At 37.2% G+C, this 22,632-nt stretch overlaps 1 protein-coding gene across 1 annotated transcript in view; it reads right to left on the bottom strand.

Annotated features, from left to right (window-relative positions):
• C2H8orf34 (chromosome 2 C8orf34 homolog) overlaps positions 1–22,632 on the bottom strand; it is a 154,560-nt gene that overhangs the window by 66,799 nt on the left and 65,129 nt on the right. Inside the window, exon 7 of the mRNA XM_065668407.1 lies at positions 22,372–22,538. Coding sequence (XP_065524479.1) covers positions 22,372–22,538 — 167 coding nt within the window. The remainder of the gene's footprint in view (positions 1–22,371; positions 22,539–22,632) is intronic.

The raw sequence follows: 22,632 nt of genomic DNA, 5'->3' as shown, positions 1-22,632 counted from the left end.
TTTATAGCACAGGTCAAAGGTACCTGGCTCCTCTTATGGTCACAGCTGTTACAGGCCTGCGAACATCTTGCGACAACCGTTCATGGTAATTTAGTAGTCTGAAAATTGTAGCAGTAGTTCAAATCCTGCTCTCTCATATGTTCCCTGGCATTTCTCAACCACAAAATGAATCTACTGTCATGCTTCTCATTTTTAGACAATTCTTCACTTGTTTTCAGTCTTGACCAACCTGGACATTTTTGTGTAACATTATAAATATCATTTCACTTTATCACCTACCTCCCAGTGGAGAATAATATGAAAAGAAACAATAACATTCTCACAGAGGTACTCGACTGCTACTGGATTGCTAAAATAATAAATATTCAAAAGCATCATGTATTTATTCGTTGCTATTATATTGCCACATGGGCAGCTTCTAATCCATGACAGCACTATATTTTTCAATTTAAGACTACTTTATTTCCTTAGAATCCCTTTGAGAGGCTTTGACTAAGGTCTTCAATTTTATTTTGCCAACACCTTCACAGAATCACAATTACACACACACAAGAAAAGAAAAAGCTGCACTGAAGGCTAGACTCTAGAACAGCCCCCTTTTTATAGCTTTCTAGGGAGAAAAATAAACTTGACACTGCTATTAACATCCACCTTCAAAAAAGGCGGACACCACCCCCTGCAAAAATGATTGGTTTATGAAATATTGAGAAAGCAATGATTAAGTATTTAGTGTCTGAGCCTAATATCAACCTCAAAAGCAATATTATAGTTCACATCCTAACCCCCTATTTCTTAGCAGAAGTTGTGAAATATTTATATGAAACTCCTTTGACATCTTCTTTCTCCAAACCGGACCTAATAACTAGCTAACTAATAATTAATCTAACTGCATAAGTAAACTCACAGAAAAAATTAAATACCATTTCTTAAAGTGAGTCATACCCTTTGAAACAAATTTTCTAATAAATCCATATTTTTCTTAGTTTTAAGGTAAAATAAACATTTACTTTAAAAAAAGGTTATTTTCTATTTCTATTACACAAGATGCTGCTTAAGAAGTAAGTGCTGGGCTCTGTAATATTTCAAGTAAAGATATTTGTAGAAAGATATTTGGTGGGAGTTAATGACACTGGGGCATTACATACCAGCTGTAATTTTACATGTTACAAAACTGATGTTAGCAACATACAAGAAAATACTTAAACATTTGTAATTCCTGACAATTCTTGGAATGGCTGGGTGCAAAAGAAGTGCTCTAGTATGTAGAATCACAGAACAGAATCATATAATCATAGAATCATAGAATAGTTAGGGTTGGAAAGGACCTTAAGATCATCTAGTTCCAACCCCCCTGCCATGGGCAGGGACACCTCACACTAATGTCACCCTAGGCTCTGTCCAACCTGCCCTTGAACACTGCCAGGGATGGAGCATTCACAACTTCCCTGGGCAACCCATTCCAGTGCCTCACCACCCTCACAGTAAGGAACTTCTTCCTTATATCTAATCTGAACTTCACCTGTTTAAGTTTGGACCCGTATATATTATATGCTGGTAAAATGTGTGGTTCAGGACAGGTTAACAAGCAAACAAAACAGAACTTAACTGACTATTGCCAATGAGACACTGAACACACTTACAAGCTAACCATGGTCGTAACTAATCTTCATATACAGGTGACCTTGAAATACTGCACAAACATGATATTACACCACTAAAAGTCAAATTAACAATCTCTCAGAAATTTCATGTTGTGGCAAAGATAATAGTAAAGAAATGTGGCTTTGCCTTGCATTCACAATTGTGTCAGCAGAACACTTGATTATATTAAATGGGTTTTACAAATCCTGGCAGCTTACCCTTCCATGCAGCCTGATTACACCAAGAAAACATTATGTATTTCACAGCTAAGAACCATCTATCTGTTATTAGGAAGACTGCCTTTAAGGAATGATTCAATGCTAAGAACCATCTATCTGTTATTAGGCAGACTGCCTTTAAGGAATGATTCAATGCCTAGGGGGTACATGCACTATTTATCCGGTATCTAAATTTCAGCTCATTTTGTTAACTGACCATGCATAGGACAATAGCTCAAAGCCCACCTTGTTAAAATATGCAAAACCACGGACAGAAGTATTTACTGTTAGTTAAGAAATGCCTATAGAGGTGGAAAGAGCACAAGCTTTTCAGAACTGAGCACCTGTTCTGGACCACTGAAAACAGAAAAGTAGTTTATGATAAACAACAGTATTCCAGATGCTCAGATCTCCCTTTAGAAAAAGCAATTCTGAGCTGAAAATGAAAAGATAGCTTTGGTGTTACCCGTTCTGTATTTCACACATATTTCATGCTGGTATCTTTTCTAGTTGAATGTTACCAATCGTATTTCAGTGATGACTGATATTCAGATGTCCATGCTAATATTTTCACTATATTCAAAGGTATTGTATCATTAAGTTTAAACGTATTTAATTCAAAAAATACCAGGTTTTCTCAGCCAATCCAGAATAGGTTTACTCCTGCTTTCCTACCCATCAGCAATCATCTCGGAAGGCCTATCTTAGTAATGCTGAACCTGCCTGTTGCTATCACACAAGCCTGAGAAAGCCTATTTGGCACCAGTCAGCATCTGCCCCTAAGAGCACAGAGCCTTGGAGTTTCCAAGGAGCTGGAAGGCTATTCAAAGTAGGTTTATCTCTAACCAAAGATCAGGTTTACCTGCAGCACATTTAAGTCAAAATACCATTAAAACCCTGTCTCCTAATTGCAGAGTTTGGACATACACCACGCTTGTAAATTCTGAGATTGGTGGCCCAGGTCTGCACAATCCACACAGGGCCTGCCCCTGAATGACACAGGTCTGGGAGGTCCCAGGGGCTCCCCCATGAAATTGCCATTCTTGTCAATTTCACAGCTCCCATTAATAGGGAAACTGACAAGAATGTCAATTTCACCCCCTGCAGCAGCAGGGGAATTGGGCAACTTCAGCCAAAGAGCAAATTTAAAGATTCTTGCTTCAATCCTATTTGGAACCAAACACTAAAAGAAAATAATAAAAATTTCTGCTATTCAGCCCACTTTAATATTCACATTTTTTCTTTGAGGCATGTCTAAACAGCCATGCGAATTGTAAATGTTTCAATTGCAAAACTAAAACTGCATTGAAAAAATACTCTCATTTTCAGTGACATATAGGGAAACACAGAAGATATAACTACTTGTCACAGGAAATGGCCTAGCCTTTTACTGGCAGCAAACTACGAGAATACTGCAAAATTCACTCTTAAACTCTAGTTCTTGATGCAATCCTCCTCTTCATAGCAATGTCTCGTGAATAATACCCTGGTGTTTGTAATAAAGAACAGCTAAATCCTGTAGTCACAGAAAAGATAATATATCCATATATATATATAATATACTGTATATATAGATATATGTATGCATTACAGGCTATTCTGCTGGAGATTACTTGAATGAATTCATATAAACATATGGAACTTAAGGTGGAAAAAGTGATTCTTTTCTCACCAATAAGGATGATGATTGTGCAGATTACTTAATCTGATTCTGCAGATTTACTTCAGCCATCTCCCCCAAAAAAGTTATTTAAGATAGAGACATTTATGAGAAGTACAACTTCAACTGCTGAACAATCTCCAGAGTAAGACTTCTTTTCAGTTTCTTATAACATTAATATTTGCAATTTCAGCATATTTTTCCTTATTACTTGCACCTCTTCTGAAAAGATCTTTTTATTTTTTTTTTTTATATTTAATGAGTTAAATGGCTTCATTAATTGTTAAGGGTTAGGAACAGAAAAGTATGTTTGCCTATGTTAAGAAAACTAAGTATTTCACTAAGGAGTTCTTTGACTGCAGACACTGAAACAGGAATCCAAACTTTTGTGGCAAGTCATGAGAGCTTAATTTTTATCAGACATCTAACGGCACTTTTATGGAAAATCCCATCAATGTGACCTCCTTATAGTGTCTCAAAACTTCAGATTCATCCACAGTTAGTAAAAGCCTTTTAGGTTAGCATCTTACTCTGTCTACAATATGGGAATATGGACAGGTGTATCCTGTCTAGTGAATATTCCACCTCTACATAATAGATTCTTCTCAAAGCCACCAGCATTGGACAATAGAACAATTATTTTCTGTTGGATTGTTGCCAATATTGTTCTACCAAGGACCAAAACTGAGACCATGCCTGCCAGTCGGCACAGAAAAAAGAAAAGGTGGAATGCAGTGCGAAGGGAGAGAAAAGGGAGGGATGGGCTTGGTGGGGGAAAAGACAAGAGAACAAGAAAAAAAATGGAATTATATATAAAAAAAATATCCTTTAAGACATATGCACAAGGAGCTCAAGTGACATACGCAACAGAACCCTAAGCCTAGTAGTGCTGAATTGCTGATTAAATGTCCTACTGCTTTACACATACACATTAACTTCTTTTTTTTTTGTTATATATTTGGTAACCCACTTACTAATGATAGAGCCCACAAAAGTATTGCTCCTGGAGGCACTTTTGTATGTGTAATTTTGTCACAAATGAAATCCGATATAAATGCACTTTATTTTTTCCTGTTAAGGCATACTTATGTCTTTCTTTTCTCTTGCTTAATTTCCCTGCTCATTCCAACTCAATTCAGTCAATATATGGCATGCCCTAACAAAATAATTCACTATCCTCCATTCTATACTTTTTATCTGTAAGGAATTAACAGTTGAATTGCATTATAGATTCAGGGAAATGCTTTGTTTTCTAAAGTACAGTTTAAGTCAAGGTACTGATGGTTTTCAGAAGCATTTTCTATGCAAGCTTGCATCTATTTATAGTGACAATCGTAGCCTGTAACATATGATCTCACTGAAGGGAAGACGGGCAATGCTTATGCTCTGGAAACTGATATTATTTAAAAGCATCTTTTGAATAGTGTTAGCTTGTTTTTTCCCCTAATCTTCTGTGGGGAAGTGATCATTCACATACACACTCACACAAAATAATCTATCAATCAGCAGTGGGGTTTACACTATAGATTGTTAAGACTTTCATATTCATAGGTCAAAAGCTTCTATTATATCTCAATACCACATTTCCTTTTACAAAATAATTTGCAAAACAAACTACTTTTTTTTCCCTTAAAAGATAAAGGGAAACATTAGTTCTTTTTTTCATTCAAACCATGAGTTCTCTGAACATTACCTTCTTTCAATAGACTTCAACTCAGCCAGTTATATAAAAAAGGCTTTTGTATAAAAAAATCAAACAACAAAAAAAATCAGAAGCTAAACCAGTCACACCTTAAACAACTCAGCAGAAGAACAGTGGCAGGATTAGAACCATTTTAAATACAAGTTTTCCACATGATTCTAACAAAGGACCAGGTGTGCTACAAACTAAAAGTACGAAGTTTGAAAAGAGAAAGCAATACATACACAATGAAAAACGCCAAAGAGAAGGAAGACTTTTAAACTCATTTGACCTGCAACATCTTAGAATAAAACAAATCACATAAGCGCTCTAGTAAGAGAGGTTTGACAGCAGTTGTATCACTGACTTCTTAGTTTTTACAGTGATAAACATACAGTTCATAAGGTAATTGCAAAAATTACGTCACTCCTTTTATTCAAAATTTAAAACAAAAAAATTCAAACTGTCCCTACTACTCCAATGCAGTGTGTCTTTTGAACGCACCAGCTGAGCCGAAATTCTGTTAACAACAAAAAACATTTTCATGAGAAAGTAGTAAAAAGGTTAATTTCAAAACAGCTGAAGTTTGAGATGCTGAACTATATTTTATTTTTAGATATTTACATTTTCTCTCGAAGAGTTTATTTCACTGGTCTCTATTTTTCACCCTTACTATACAATAAACATTTTTTACAAATAATATCAATTGTATATCTGGTAAAAGGATACCATAATCACTGTAGCAGATTTTTTGCATAATCATTGTAGCTGAAATTTTGCAGTAGAAGCATGAATCAAAGATGACCATTTTAATGACCACTTTGTGTTTCACATCTCCTTTGTCCCACACAAATTAGTTGATTTGTTCTCACCCAAATAATTGTGGTTTGGTACTACACATTAATGCATACTCAATTAAGTGCATGTTGCCTCATATACTATGTCAAGATTTTGGTCTGTAAATCATTTTCCAGCACTATCTGTCACAATTTGTAAGTCTAACATTAACTACATGCTAAGATAATTATGAATGCTATAAAATTAAATTAAGTTCAAATGCATCACAACAGTTCATTCTTGCAAAAATTGAAACTTATCATCCCTAGCTGAATATTAGCACTTCTTTTCCCTCATATTTATTCCCACCCCTATGCTTAAGTAACTGTTTTGCCAGCAGACTTACAAAATTTGGGATAAATTATGAACATATATTGGTAGCAGCATCAGTCTTTATGGGCAGGAATTGTTGATATGATTCTGCCATATGTTGACAAGTGTTGCTCTCTGAGTTCACTTGTTTCTACAATAATCTAGATGACATAAGCCAGATATTTGCAATTTGTATGATTATGTGAGTCATGCACAATGCTTACAGGATCACTGACCTAGACTTGGAAAATTTGGCAAAAAGAAACACATTCTGCTATAATGGACAAATCAGAGCAGTTTCAAAGATAGTCACTGTAATGCAGGTTATAACGGAGGTTTGTAAAAGCTAATATATTGCTGCACACTACAGCATGTCTTGATTCCATATACAGAAGAACAAGTTATTTGATTCCTCATGTGAAAATGTTATTTTTCAATTTCAAGAAGAAAAAAAAAAAACCTGTTTCCCAGTTCTGCATATTCCTTTTAAAGGCTGCACATGGATCACAGGTTTAAAAATCATGTGCTTTGCAAACAGTAATAAAAAAGATCATCAGAGCTTACAACAGTGAGCTACAGAACATCAGTTAAAAACTGATTATTGGTTTTTGCAGTTACATGCAATCTTCAGTGTAAATTTGCATACATCTCTTACTAGAATAAAGCACCTATTTTATTTTTACAACCTTTGCAAATAAAAGGCTTGTAGTGTACTGATTTCTTTCCCGTTTTCTTGTACATATGGTAATTTTTTCTTGCAATGTTAAGCGCTGTGTTCGCCCTTTAAATTGATTACATCTAATCTACATTTAGATTAATCATACCATAAAGAAAAACGCCAGCGCCCCCCGGTGGGCACAGCGTCTTTCTGACAATACAGGCGTCACTATTCACGGCTTTTTTCATCATCTAGCCATAAAAACCAATTCAGTTCATCAATAATCATATCTAATTCCCCATATAGACATTTGTATTTTCTAATCATGAGACAGACTGAGGAGCTAGATCTTTAAACTGGAGAATCATGCACATTTGTGTTCATTTTACTATAAACTACATGGAACAGGTTTATAAAGAATAACCTGTAAGTAACTTAGCTCTAGCTGCATGCTTAAAAGACAATATCTTCATAAATTTATTATAACCATTGAATCACATTTATTATGTTGGCTGGTTATTCTAAAATAAGCTAAAAACTATTGCAAACTCAAAATGAAATAGCGTAAGAATGACAGGCTGTAACCCATAGGGTCCAATTTTATTGCAAATGGACATAAATTCCACACAGTATGTAGCAGCCTTAAAGCACTAAGAAAAAGCCTCTTTGTTTTAGAAAGGCTGTTTGCAGGGTCAAAGCCTAAGTTTGTTCACAGTGCTATTCACAGGAGTTTTGCATGGCTTTTAACATTGCAGATTCATATAAAATGTACGGTTGTCAGCAGAAGTCTCACCTGAAACATAATCCCCTACATTTGAATTCTAAAATAAACAGCAATCACAGTATCCCAGTTAGAATGTCTCCAGAGTATAACATGCTTGCAGCAGGATAAAGGTATCATTGCAGCACCAATGACATACAGAGTGAGCTGCAAATGTAGAGCAGCACCCAGAACTAATATGATCAAAGCAGCTACCCCTACCTCAGGAGCCTCTCAGTCCACTCTGGAATCATGTTCATCTCTGTATGCAGAAAGCACATGAGGTGATAGCCCATGGCTCTTAGTGATGCATAATCTACAGCATTCTACCTATTATCTCCAGTGTATTACAGGAAACTCCCTTCTGGAACTGGAAATAAATTCTTCCAGGGTGTCACAGGCTAATGGTATTAGCCCGAGTCAGTACTGAAAGGTACTGTAGAAAACAAGCAAAAGTCTTTATGTTAGGTCAACACAGAAACAGAAGATTTCATTATTGTCCCCTGTTCATGTAGCTTGTCCATCATTAATTTAAATGAAAACATTACATATCCATTAGAAGTTTCTTTTGCATTTGGATTATTTCTTTTCTTAATATTAACCTCATCAAATTTGAACAAAAATGTAAATGTTTGCAAACTCCTGCTTCCATTTCTTGTTAGAAAAAAAAAAAAATATAAGCCCCAGCAATATTACAATCATGTTAATGAATTTTGAAGAATGAGAAACAGAAAATTTAAAATGAGGCAGAGACTCCAAATTTTCCTGACTAGGCTGTGTAGCAGTTGGAAGGGTCAAGGTGTTTCTGGCTCCCAAGCTCCCACACACCTTTCCTTTCCTAGCACTAGCCTTCTAGTTCTGCAGCTTTCTCTCCTCACTTTCCAAGATGTCAGTGCTGTACATACTCTGCAGGTGCAGCAGTGAACAGTATGAATGTGTATCTGTCTGTAAGACACTACTGTAAGACATTATCTTTCATTTGTTCAGTAACCGTGACCATTTTGTATGGGTCACAAAAACATCTCTTTTCAAAAGTATTACATTCATGGCATTTTAAATAGCATTGCTTTGTCACCTGTACCATGGGTAAGTGCACTATCTATAGTCTACTTCAGGAATTTTGGAGACATGAGGTTGCTCTCGATTTTCTGTAGAGATATCTGCCTGCATGTATAATTTGGTGATGTTTCTTTGTACCAAATACACCCATATTTCATCTTCACTTTTCATCTTCATATTCTACCAGAGGAAGTTTCCAATTTTTCCTAAATAAATCCAAATGCTTTTTTTTTTTTGGATATTCACTAATCTTTTTTTTTTTATTTTATTTTTTTTTTTTTTTTTTAGTTCTCCATTAGGACTGTTCTCTCTGGACCCATGGTGTTAATAGTACACTCATCTAACCTGTAAGAAGTGGTTGTTTCTTCTAGGTAATTACATTTTTCTATCACACAGTCTGGGATGCCTTCAACTTTGTGCTTAGAGGACTGACTTTTCAATCTATCTTGTCATTCTCCTATTTGGATTATATCTGAGATATTTCAGTCCATATGAAAGGGTCAGATGAGGGAAAGAACTGTAACAGGCTGTAACTACTTGTCTAGGTGCTTCTATATTAACTTTATATCTGTATAATTACTGTATAACTTAATATCTGTATAACTACTTTAGTGTATCAATATCTAAACTGTGACATAAAAATACGTTTTCCCCTGAGTGCTTACCTTGACACTACTCTTCAACTTTCTTCTTCTCTCCTTCTTTCATCTGTTTTTCTTTCTAAGCACAAATCAACATTTTGATTTTGAATTCAGCTTGCAGCTTTATTTTCATCACATTGTGGAGATAACCATGCGGTTTGATAGAATTTTGGCACTACTAAAGGGCCAATACAATTCTCATTCAGTAAACAAATCTCCCTTCTGCATGACTGAACTTGCAATCAGCTACTGGTTAGTCAAAAGCTCAGCTTGCACCTGTAATACTTGTTACCAGATTTGAAACTGGCATTTTATGTTAAGTAATATAGTTATGTTACTAGAGGAATAAGGGACTAGAGCAATCATTCATGCATGTTTGCATGACAGATATGCTTCTTATATAGGTTATCCAAACCATCTAGTATTTTAAACCCCTCTGCATGCTTTCTAATCACACCGAAAGTGTTCTATTTCATTACCTATTTCACTTTCCTTCTGAAATCTAGATCTAGTCTCTTTGCCTGTCTGTTCTGTTTGGTAAAATACTTAACTTGCACAGTCGTTTACCCAGACATAGAGCAACATCAAGTTTCTAATGGTTTAATTTTCAGCATTTTACAAGTAGAGTAAAACAAAATTACAGTTCATGGGCCTGTGGCCCTCCCTATGCTAGCAATTCATAAAATCATTAAGGTGCAGAGGGACCTCAGGAGATATCTGGCTCACCTTCCTGTTCAAAGTAGGGTCAGCCATGTTGCTTTGTATTTTATCCAGTTGAGTCTTGAAAACATCCAAGGTCAGTGACTCCACAACCTCCCTGGGCAACCCATTTCAGCAGTTTAATATCCACATATTGATTTTTTTCCCCCTTTATATCTAATCAGAACCCTGTCTGTTTCAATTTATACCTAGTATCACTCACCTTCCTGCTGTGTACCTCCTTCTCAGGAGCCTCTACTTAGTCACTGGGAGGTGCTCTTGGGTCCCCCTTAGGCCTTCTCTTTTCTGTGCTAAACAAACTGAGTTGCCTCAGCTTCACTCAATAGGTAGGACCCCTACATTATGAACAATGGACAGTCTTTAAAGGAATGTCATCTGCTCTTAGCTGCCAGAGTTCCTGCAGCATAACTTCTGCAATCTCTTTACTACCACAACTTATACCCTGTACTGTACTCCACACATTGAACTCTTTTTTTTCTTTTTTTTCCTTTTTCTTTCGCACAGCTACAAGCAAACACAAGCTGTAAGAATGGGCTGAACCTCCCCTTGAAAAAGGCAACATCTCTGCTTCTTTACTATCATGCTATCTAAAAGCTTCTATATCCAATCACATCAAAATAGATAGATCTGTTGCAGCAGTTGGATCTTCAGGAAAGCTGAACTTCCCATTTGACCCACATTTCTGTTCACGAGGTTTTGCCTTTTTTTTTTCATAGCCTAGAGGAAAAAGCAGTATTTTTCCATTCATTCTCCTAACTTTACTATCACTTCTTCTCTAAATCATGGATACTTCCTCTAATTTCATTATTCTAGCTTTAGTAGACAATATTACACTTATATGAGATACCAAATGCTTTAAGTACTAATTTATTTTATTTTCTACTGGGAATACAAGTTATTCTGAAATACCCACACTTCTGCAGAAAAATGTGTAACTGAAGCTCTAATATTATTTCCTCATGCTGTTGCAGTACTTGTCAACTTCAATTTCATTATGCTAGGACCCATACTAAAAAAAATGGCAGAGTTTTACAGTTTGAACAAAGACCTTACGATCCAGTTACTTCTGCTCGGTAAAATTATTGACATAATAATTTGTCTTTTTTCTCACACAAACCCACACTGCAAATCAGTGAACCTAAGATGAACTAATTAGCTGCATATTAACAACTAAATGATAAGTCTTCTGGAGTTTATAACATCATTAGTGTTCAGCATCAGAAAGTTGGGGCTGTTCAGCCTGGAGAAGAGAGGGCTGCGTGGCGACCTCATAGCAGCATTCCAGTATCTGAAGGAGGCCTACAAGGATGCCAGAGAGGAACTCATCATCAGGGACTGTAGTGGTAAGACAAGGGGTAACAGGATCAAACTTTAACAGGGGAAACTCAGGTTAGATATGAGGAAGTTCTTTACTGTGAGGGTGGTGAGGCACTGGAGTGGGTTGCCCAAGGAAGCTGTGAATGCTCCATCCCTGGCAGTGTTCAAGGCCGGGCTGGATGGAATCTTGGGTGACATGGTTTAGTGTGAGGTGTCCCTGCCCATGGCAGGGGGGTTGGAACTAGATGATCTTAAGGACCTTTCCAACCCTAACTATTCTGTGATTCTATGACATATAGATTACAACCTGATTTCCAAAGTAACAAACTGACATTCAGCATTACTCATCTTCTGCCTTTCAGAAACTTGCTATAATTTATCTATATGGTTTGAATGTTCCTTCTATCAGTTCTGCACAAATAAACTGTAGTGACAATTTTTACTTACATTATAACAATTGCTAAACCAGATGGCAAGTCTTAGGACATGCTAATCTTCTTGCAAGCCATAATTAAGAGTTGGCTTTAGTCTGTTTAGGCTTGCCAGAAGGATAATGGAACAGTAATGGATACTACCCACGCATCTTTTACATCACCTTACCTTTAACTAAAAGCAGTTGGCATAGATGAGGAGGGAAATCCTGGAATCAAAACGTACAGACTGACGGAATGAGCAAGAAGCAATCCATTTTCTGCAGAGAGAAAAGCCAAATTTTTCCATTTTCTCATGGAAGAGAGACAGGGAATCAGCCCTCAGAGAATAAATATTTATTTAACTGTCATTTTCCCATACTATTAGCAGAGCAGGAATAATTATCACCAGAATGAACTCATGAGTGATTTAGGGCAAAGAAATATCTTAAGAGTACCACCTAAACAGTAAATACAGAAAAGGCACTGCCTAACTTCAAACAATAAGAGAAATACTTATAACTTCAAATCAAACTGCATGTGACTACTCCATATGAAGTCCCCAAATTGTTCCTAGTACTTATTGCCTACTGCACTGTACCTAGTACATTCCACATCAAAAGACAGTTGGCTGTGTGAAGGAGAATGAGAGGACAGTGATATATTAGATAAATGTTTTCTCATGACTGTGATGGCATGCATAAAATCCCATAGCCCAGCTCATGGGTATACCTGGCTGGATGGCTGAGCCCAACGAGTTGTGGTGGATGGAGCTAAATACAGTTGGCAGCTGGTGACGAGTGGTACTTCCTGGGGCTCAGCGCTGTGGCCAGTTTTATTTAATACCTCTACTGATGATCTGGAGGAGGGGATCGAGTGCACCCTCAGTAAGTTTGCATGTGACACCAAGCTGGGTGGGAGTGTTGATCTGCTGGAAGGCAGGAAGGCTCTGCAGAGGGATCTGGACAGTCTGGATCAATGGGCCAAGGCCAGTTATATGAAATTCAACACGGCTCAGTGCCAGGTCCTGCACAACAACCGCATGCAATGCTACAGGCTTGGGGCAGAGTGGCTGAAAGCTGCTCGCGGTGAAAGGACCTGCAGGTGCTGACTGATGGCTGCTGAACATGAGCCAGCTCAGACCTGAGTTGTGAACTAGCATAGTGCCCTGACTCAAAGTAGCCAGCAGCATAGATCCTCTGTTATGTTCAATTTCCAAATTTGGGACTGTACCTGAACCAACATATCTAGTAAAGTAGAACTGATCTATATTCTATGAATTTATCTAGTTTTCTATATTTACACTTGTAGTCTCCACAATCTTCTGTAGCAATGCACTCCACAAAACAACTATGTTCAACTTGTGAAAAGCTACTTCCCTAAACTTCATAGCTCAGAATGTTATTTAAAATATGCCACTTGACTCAACAACAGCTCTTTGCTATTTGCCTGACACCCGATGTTCTTGGCACATCTGGAGGTGGGCAGAGAAAAAAAAAAAAGGGAAATACACCTAGCTGTGAGTGTCAGCTTCCTGTCTGGTAAATGGTGTTGAGGTGGGAGGAAGCATTTTCCTATAGTTTCTTTAAAGGGACCTCTGTGTCTCCACAGCCATTAAACATGACAGGCTAGAAAAATTATCAGTCCAATGATATTAGGGTCAATATCACATCATAATGAGTGATCTATACCAGGTTGCTGTGTCCCCTTGCCTTCTGTTAGAAGAAATCCCAGGCTCTAAGAAGGCCTGTAATAGACATTTAGATCTCTCATCTGGACAGTCAGGAGACTAGGATAGGGACTAGTAGGGACAGAGAGTCCCCACTCCGTTTTTAGGTACAGATCTAAAATAAGTTTTGGTTCCTCCTGTTGATTGATGGCTTGTCTTTGTGAACTAAGATTCGGGAAGGGCTTTACCCATGCTTACTACAAGTGCGATGAAGACTAAAAGGGCAATGTGGGATAGGCAAATCCAGTTGGAAAAAAGGCTGCTTGGTCATTCAGGACGTTTCCAAACAAGACTGCCATCTCCTGGGTCAATCTCAAGCGACCAATGTCATGAACCGCCTGCATGCAGGGTTGGGTCTGTGGCTTCCAGTGCACCTTACCACCTGCCGTTTTGTCCCTTGCCTGTCACTACAGGGCTTTGCAAGTGTGGGTAAACCCTTCGGGCGTGTGCAGTGGGTTTTTTAGGTGAGGCACAGCGCGCACAGAACTGGCCCCACCCTTTACACCTGAGGTTTATCTGCCAGGGCCTAGCAAGCTTGGATGGTGACAGCAAAGTCCTCAGGTTGTATGTTCGGTTAGAGTGTCCTTCTCTTAGATGGAAGGCCTTACAAGGTTCCTCGTGTAAACTGTAAAAAAATGACATTTCAGGATTGGGCACATCATGATACTCAGTATGTATCTATTTATTGAAAATTAATAATTTTTTCAAAGCTTTTTATTAGGTCACATAACGCATTTCAACTCAAGAGAAGCTAGTATCTCTAATTGGTTTTATCTCTGTTTTCCCTTTAGCAATATGAAGCACAATCAACTTCAGTTTCAACCATTTTGTGCTTAGCAAGCCAGAAATAACTACATGTGTTGCAATGGGACGTGACTAATTGAGTTCATAATTTACTCTAACCTTACAAACACCCTCTTAACAAAACTATATAACTTACTAAGCTTACTAGAAGTCATTGTCATTCTAAAAATTCTATGCAAACATCAAACACCTGTAGTACTACCAACAGCAAAATTCAAGAGCAGGATTCCATTATTTTAAGACTTTAAAAACCAAATCCCTGTTCTTCGAATAACCAGTTAGAGCTTTGCTTAAACTCAGATCAGCTAGAAGATTCTCACTGATGTTGCTGTCTTTTACCACAGGACAACAAGATGAACTGAAATCAGTGAACTCCACGAATGACATTGAACAGACCTGAGCATCTCTCTTGCTTCAGGAACTTTGTATACTGGAAGATTGAAAAAAATACTAAGTATGCAATTCCTTAAAATTCTACACAGGTGTCAGTGACAAGTACAATGCATGAATATATAGCTTTAAAATTAGTAGTAGATTTCAAATTTACGGCTTCTCTCTACACAGTAGTCCTGCAGACCAAGGAATCTGGTAAAAAATACTATTGACAGCATCTGCAATAATGTTGTAGTCAAAATTTCAGTGAAATGTCATAGAAAAAGAATAAATTCCCATTTTCTAACATTATTTCTCACCTTAGCTGTTTTGTGAAAATAATTACTCTGCGTGATTTACCAATCCCGGCATTATTTGTATACTACATTTGCATAAAAATGATCAGCATTTACTTTATTGTTTGAAGCACGAATAAAAATTTATATATAATATATATTTTTATATATACTATATATAATGATAGTATATACATTATTTAAAATTTAATATTTATTACATTAAAAGCAAAAAAGATAAAGATTTAATGACACTTACTGGGGTTAGAGCATGCTATTCACTGTAACCTGAACATTAAAACACAAGTGATCCATAATTGCTCATTCTGAAAAGAGAAATACCTTTTCACAACCTTGGTGGTTTCTTTGCTGCTCTTTTCCCCCCCTACCATTTCCACTATACTTCAATATTTATTACACATTCTCCAGATTACATCCTGCACATGGATCCCTCCAGGTGAACTTCACATAACTAACTACCTTAAAAGAAATAACAGAGTATATCTATGTTAAAAGAGAATAGTGAGAGAAAGGAGAAATTACTGCAAATACGACCTCCTGAATGAAAGAATGTGTCTTTATCTAAGTCCACAGAAGTTATCTGAATAATAACCACAATGCTCTCTATTGAGCTTTATAGGATCTCAGTCTTTAACTCTGACGGTACCCTTACACAATAGCATAAGAATCCCAGTCAGACACCATCACTTCCAAACTGTATCCTCTGTGACAACTATGGTCACTTCTCAGTGGTATGCTAAGGCTTTTGTACACAAAAAGACTAATTAAGAAGCAAAGAAATACAAAGCAAATGTCAGAGACATTCTGGAGTCCACAGTTAATGGTCTAAAACACACATGGGGAAGAACAGAATCAGCTGTGAGTGAAAGGCGATAAAAATTGGAGAACAGTTGAAAGAGATCTAACCACACACTAATCAACCTATCTCAGGAAGAGGAGAGAAGCCTTTATCTAACACAAACAAGAACTACGTCCCTGAGATGCCAGACAGAGCAGAATAAACCTTCCATCATCTCAATACAAGTTCTCAGTCTTTAAAAAGACAGTAGTGACTTGGGAAAAATATCTTTAAGGGATATCCTGGGTCTTGCTGGGATGGAGGTAATCTTCTTCATAGTAGCCCGCATGGTGCCATGTTTTAGACTTGTGACTAAAACACTGTTGATAACACACCAGTGTTTTAGCTATTGCTGAACAGTGCTTGCACAGAGTCAAGGCTTTCTCTGTTTCCCACTCTGCCCCACAGCTTGGGGAAGAGGCTCTAAAAGTGAGACAGCTAGGGCTGTTGACCTGAATTGACCAAAGGGATATCCTAGGCCATTTAATGCTCAACAACAAACACTGGGGTGTGTTTTTTCTCAAAGTTACTTGAGGACTGGCTAGGCATTGTTCCACATGAGGGAGGTGATGAGTAACTGTTTTGGAATCACTTGGTTTAGGTTTTGGCTTTTTTTTTTTTTTTTCTTCTTTTTCCTTTCAATTATTACATTATCTTTATCTCAACCCATTAGATTTCTTGCTTTTGCTCTCCTAATTCTCTCCCCCCTAACACTGTGGGGCAGTGAATGACTGAAGAGCTCTGTAGTCCTTAGCTGCTTGCCGGGGTCAACAATAAACAGGGGAAAAAAATTCATCAAAACTTTTGAAGAAGCAGCATTCAGCAATAAGAACATGAGACAACACTGCCATTATCACTTTTGCATGACTTGGGGTAAAGCAGTGATCCCTGCCTCTGACTAGACAGAGGAATTATCTTTCCTGTGGCACAAAAATATTCTGCTACACGGACTTCTCGCTGGCGATTTGAACCTGATGTCTATCAACAATGAGGAGTTTGTGATCCACATAATAATAGAGATGAGCAGGCACAGGTCTGTATTCTCTTATGCTGTGTATCATAAGGGTAGGCAATTCCCACCTGGCATTTGGCCATCACAGCAGCTGCATGGTCTCTACCTTCAAAGTGAACCACCATGTTGTCATGTGAGCATCTTTTTGCTTGACGGTATAAATGCTGACTGGAATTCTTTACCTGTAAGAGAAACTAAATTATTTACTTCTAAGAGCAATAAGGTCTTTAATGCTGGTCAGCCTTACCATGGCAGGGTCTGGGCAGCATAACATGCCATGACGGGAGGTCAGTCCAATGTTAGTATGTATAATGCAATGTATAGTATAGCCAGCCTCTGTATGCAGAAGAGGCCTATTGTCTTCCAGTGGTGTCAGCTTCTATGCATGCACTACACAGCAGATGCTCCCTGGTATTGTTGTCAATTTCCCAACAACTTCCACAAAAGAAAAGTCAGCTAAAGCAGTCGTGATGGGCAATTCACACAGCTTTCTCCCACACAACCACTCTACTTAAACCCCAGAAAACTGTTCTGAAAATGCAGTGCAACTCACATGCCATCTTTCCCAGGGCCTTGTGGCCTCTCTTCTGGCAAATGATGTATTCTAGTCACATAATGGAGAAGTTTTTGTCCAGCTGGGAGACACAATAAAGAGGAACAACCTACTGCTAATAGTGGAATAATTTGTCAGGTCTAGACTCTGTTTCCTGCATGTTGCCAAAGACCTCCAGAAAATGGGAACATCAAGAACGTCTGCTAAACCAGAGGAAATGTACTGAATGCACTGCAGATTGGACACCCTTTCATTAAAGTATTTAGAAAACCAGTCTAGACTATATAAAGGGTAGACTAGCAGAGACTTCCTGTCTCATCCTACAGGCAAAGGCAATCTTTACTAAATTCTATTTACCTCCTCTTGTCATAAAACGTAAATATATCATCAGCCAATCTGTCAGGGGTGTTACAATTATTAAGTAATTAACTTTTGGAAATATCTTGAGGAAAAAAGAAATTCTAAAGAGTAGAAGAATTATTGAAGCAAACAGATGACATCAGGTATTTCTCAAAGCAATAATCAAAAAGCATATTACTTCTTGATGTGCATTTCTGTCTTTAAAGATTATGGTTTGCTACTGCATATTACACATAATATACATGAAGCAGATAATCACTGAACTTTCACTTAAGATTTCTACATCGAGCATAAAACCCCACTGTTACTGTGAAACCAACTCTAAAGAAAAGAAGAGATGGTTTTACAAGTCTTGGTGCTGCAAACACTTAAATTTCTCCCACATACGTGATTATTTCCATTGAAATCCTGGAGGCTTCTCAGAGTCATACAGACTGGCATATGCATCAATTGCAGGAAACAGGGTTCAATTATCACCACCTTTCACTTCAACCACACCTGTGTGAGCTTCCTGGCTACACTTATCTTTGGAGTGGTGCTAAATAGGTAACTATTGCATAATTAACATATGGCAAGCTTTTTAATTTTGTGAGCATGCATAAATAGTGGGCAACAACAAGAAAGAGGTGTTTGAGCATTATGAATAAATATCATAGAATCACAGAATTGTTTAGGTCAGGAAAGATCTTTAAGATCAAATCCAACCATTAACCTAGCACCGCTGAGTCCACCACTAAACCAGGTTTCTAAGTGCCATATCTACAGACCTTCTAAATATCTCCAGGGATAATGACTCAAACATTTCCAATGTTTGAAAACCCTTTCAGTGAAGATTTTTTTCCTAATATCCAATCTAAATCTCCCTCAGTGCAATTTGAGGCCATTTTGCCTCATCCTATCACATGTCACTTGGGAGAAAAGACCAAAACCAACCTCACCACAATCTCCTTTCAGGTAGTTGTAGAGAACAAGGTCTCCCCTGTGCGTCCTTTTCTCCAAGCTAAACAACCCAGTTCCCTCAGCTGCTCTTCACAGGACTTGTTCTCTATATCAATACTGTGTAAAACAATACAGAATTTCTTTTTCATCTTCTTGGAACAAGCTCAAGAATGTATACGTAAGTCCAAGTGTGCTACAAAAAAAATATACTTTTACGATGTGTATGTTTATGCATAGCAGTGCATTTGAAAAATTATATACTTCCACTTAACCAAACAATTGGTTTTTTTAGAACCAGACAAGTCATGCTTTGGTGACTGATCAATCAATACTCTCATTGATTTCAGGGAAAATACAGTTCAGCCCACCCCAGTGGACAGCCACAGAGAGCGTAACACGATTTCAAACTGTCAGTTCACAAAGAACTACTTTAGTTCCCGATTACATTTACAAAACATAATACATTCTGATATATACAAAACAAGTCTCTTGATATAATTTTCAATCACAGACCTCAAATGTAAAAATCCTTTTACATTTATGAATACATATAATTTTACAGCTACAGTTCTCAGCCTTTTAAAGTCAGGAAGATCCTTCCCACTATGACATTACCTGCCAGTAATCTATTTCAGCCACCTGCATAACTGACTCACTTAGAAAGTTACCAGTGTGTTAACAGCCATCTTACATTATACAGAAAGAGTGGTAACTGACATGAGAATGTAGACCCATTAATATTCTTTTGCAGATATATTTCTTTTTGAAATAGATTCCTCAGAAGTATAACAACTCAATTGTTTCATCTAGATTCTAGCTAGATTCTAGCTAAACTTTTATTGACAATTCTCATATGAGTACTAAGAGTTGTTTAGGTTTTTTTTAAAGAAGACATACCAACAGTAAGTTTCATGCTTTGATATCTAAATAAACCAACCAAACTTTAAAAAAGATTCTCATGAACGCACACAAAGATGGAAATTAGTGTTCCATAAAAACCTGCATTGTAAGTAGGGTATGCATTAAAGTTATCTGCTACAAATAGTAGAACTTTTTTTCCCAGAATCCAGGCTTAGGAGTGTGAGGTAATTTTTTTAAGAAAAGGCCGAATAAGCAACAAACACTGAATTCTAAAGGGAACAATGAAGCACCTATATACAACTGTGCCCTGCAATTCAGTGATGGCAGAAAGCCATGATCTGAAATTAGGTACACTGCATATAAGCAGTGTAAAAACCATCAAAAGCAGTTAAGAGATTAATGCAGTAAGTAATAAAAAAATTCAATCCCAGTACCATACAGTTACTGATCTGGAAAATACAGAAATGAAAAATAGCTGTGTTTGCTAATAGAAACTTAAGTTCTCTATGTTACCTTCAAAAGAAAATCGAACACCCTTCCTGTGTAGCACTTTGTCATATCCTCAAGTTTTGAGCAATTCCGCACAATATAATCTAACTATTATATCAAATATATAACACATACTGTCAGTAAATTGCAACATGAGAATTAAAATTAACAGCCAGTCTTGCAGAAGCACAGCACTTTCAACACCGAGATGTATCCTATCTGTGGTTACTACTCCAACATGGCTGCATCAAATCTCCATAAGCATGGCTATTCATCAAATACGCCACGATTTTGTGCTTCAGAATCACTTATATAACACCTGAGCCAGAAGCCCTGTTTGTGACATCTCTTAGTTTTAAGTTGATTTTGTATAAGCCTTGCCAGTTCTCCTGAAATGCACGATAGAAAAATGTTACGGGTTTTGCATGGCACAAATTCAGAATGGATTTCTACAATCAAATCTTCACTAAAAAATAAACCAAACCCCCCAAATCCCCAAGAACTTCACTTGTTCGTACAAAGATAACATTCGGCCCAAACATCAAGACACTAGAATATAAATTTTTTTTATACTGTCTTTCTGGTTCCAGATACCTCCAGGGATGCAAGTATCTGGACAAAAAGACCTACATATCTACTGCACACCTTTTCCTCACTATCACCACAGAATTTAACAAGATTTTATACTGTATGTGACACATAATGAAGACAATAACACTACACACACATTTATCTACTGTGGCTTCCAAATGCCACAGAATCCTATAGGAGCTCTGTGATTTATGTCAGCACAAGACACCCATTCATCTTTCTTTTTATGTTACATTGATAAAATTGGAAAGGTTTGTAAATTGCACAAGGAAATAAGGAGGTAACGCAGTTACAGAGTAATTATGGCCTTTACTGGAATGCGCAGATTAGTTCTGAAAATACCAGTTGATTTTATGAGGACTGCAAGCCCATAGTCACAAACACTGTGACCTCTTCCTAATACAAAAACTGACTCACTGTGACACCTGAGTTATCCAGCCCATTATCTCTTCTTTCTTGTAGAAACAAATGCAAGCACCACTTAAAACTACTGAAAAAAAGAATATATGTATTAATTTACAATTATTTAAGCATAATAAAAAACTCTTTTACCACGACCATGGTCAAACACTGGCACAGGCTGCCCAGAGACATTGTAGTCTCTGCCTTCAGAGAGAGTCAAAACCCAACTGAACAATGTTCAGATCAGCCTGCTCTTGCTGATTGCACTGAGGACAGGGTTGGACTAGATATCTCCAGCAGTCCACCTCAGCTATTCTGTGATTCTATGAAGGCTGCTAAGGAAGCAACATAAATATAATGAAGTTGAGCACCATTTGTTTTTCTGATTTTTAGATTAAGGTCCAACCTGAAGGAAAGAGTTTGTGATTGAATTCATAAGTGTAAGAACGTTGAGCTATCTTGAGACTGCATATTTTCCATGCTTTGATCCCACATAAAGTTCTATATAGCAAAAGTTGAATAAAAAATAAAAAAAAAAATCCATTACTACTTTTAAATGTCTTACACTGAAGCTTTTAAAAATAGCAGAAAAGAGACTATTAATTAACTTTCTTCAACAATTTCCCTCTTCTCACAACTAGTAATTCTAGGAAAGGGAGGAAGCAGTGAATGTACAGCCTTCTAGAATGCAATTTAACATACAATACAGCCTACTGGAAAATTACAATCAAATCCTCTCAAGAGGTTACAAATTCCCATTGCATAAGCTATTTGTAGCTAGTAAGTGTCAAATAAAATCCATTGAAGTTAGAACTGTGATACAGCTAAGAAAAAGAAGAACAGGATGAAAGCCAGTGAAGCTGATTCTGTTCCTTATGCATAAATACATTCTCCAAGTAGAACCTGCGAGTAATTTATGTAGAAAATCAAATTAATTACTTTTAGCACCTGAAGCGTTTGATATTTCATGGTATTTTGATGCATCTGGCAGTTTACTCACACACATACATGGTCTTCATTACATTCAGTCCTGAAAGTTCCAAGTTAAACCTTCACGCAGCTGCTGCATACTTTAGCTTCAGACATAGGCAGCAGTTTCACACTAATCTATGTTTAATGAGCTATTACACATTTTAGATTAATCTATAATAAAAAAGTATCAGAAAATATACATAATTTTTTGCAGTTACCCAGCAGTTCCATTGCATCATCTTCATTGTCAATATCTTCTTCAGTTACAGATGGAGCTGTGCTTTGAGCAGAATCAAAGGAATCTTGAGAAAGCATGGCAGCCAGTAGTTTCTTATGTTGCTGCTGTTGTTGTTTTAATCCTTTGGTCTTTGGCTCCATTTTTAAGCTGTGAGGGAGGAAAGCACAACTTTGTTTTACTGGTGCTCTCTAGAGAGTACATTACACATTTGTCAAATTACTGTAGCCCATGATGTCTTCAG

The sequence above is a fragment of the Lathamus discolor genome, chromosome 2, assembly GCF_037157495.1.
Source record: "Lathamus discolor isolate bLatDis1 chromosome 2, bLatDis1.hap1, whole genome shotgun sequence".
Lineage (NCBI taxonomy): Eukaryota > Metazoa > Chordata > Aves > Psittaciformes > Psittacidae > Lathamus > Lathamus discolor.
Note: the sequence above shows the minus strand (reverse complement) of the source record. Positions and strands in the feature narration are given on the sequence as shown.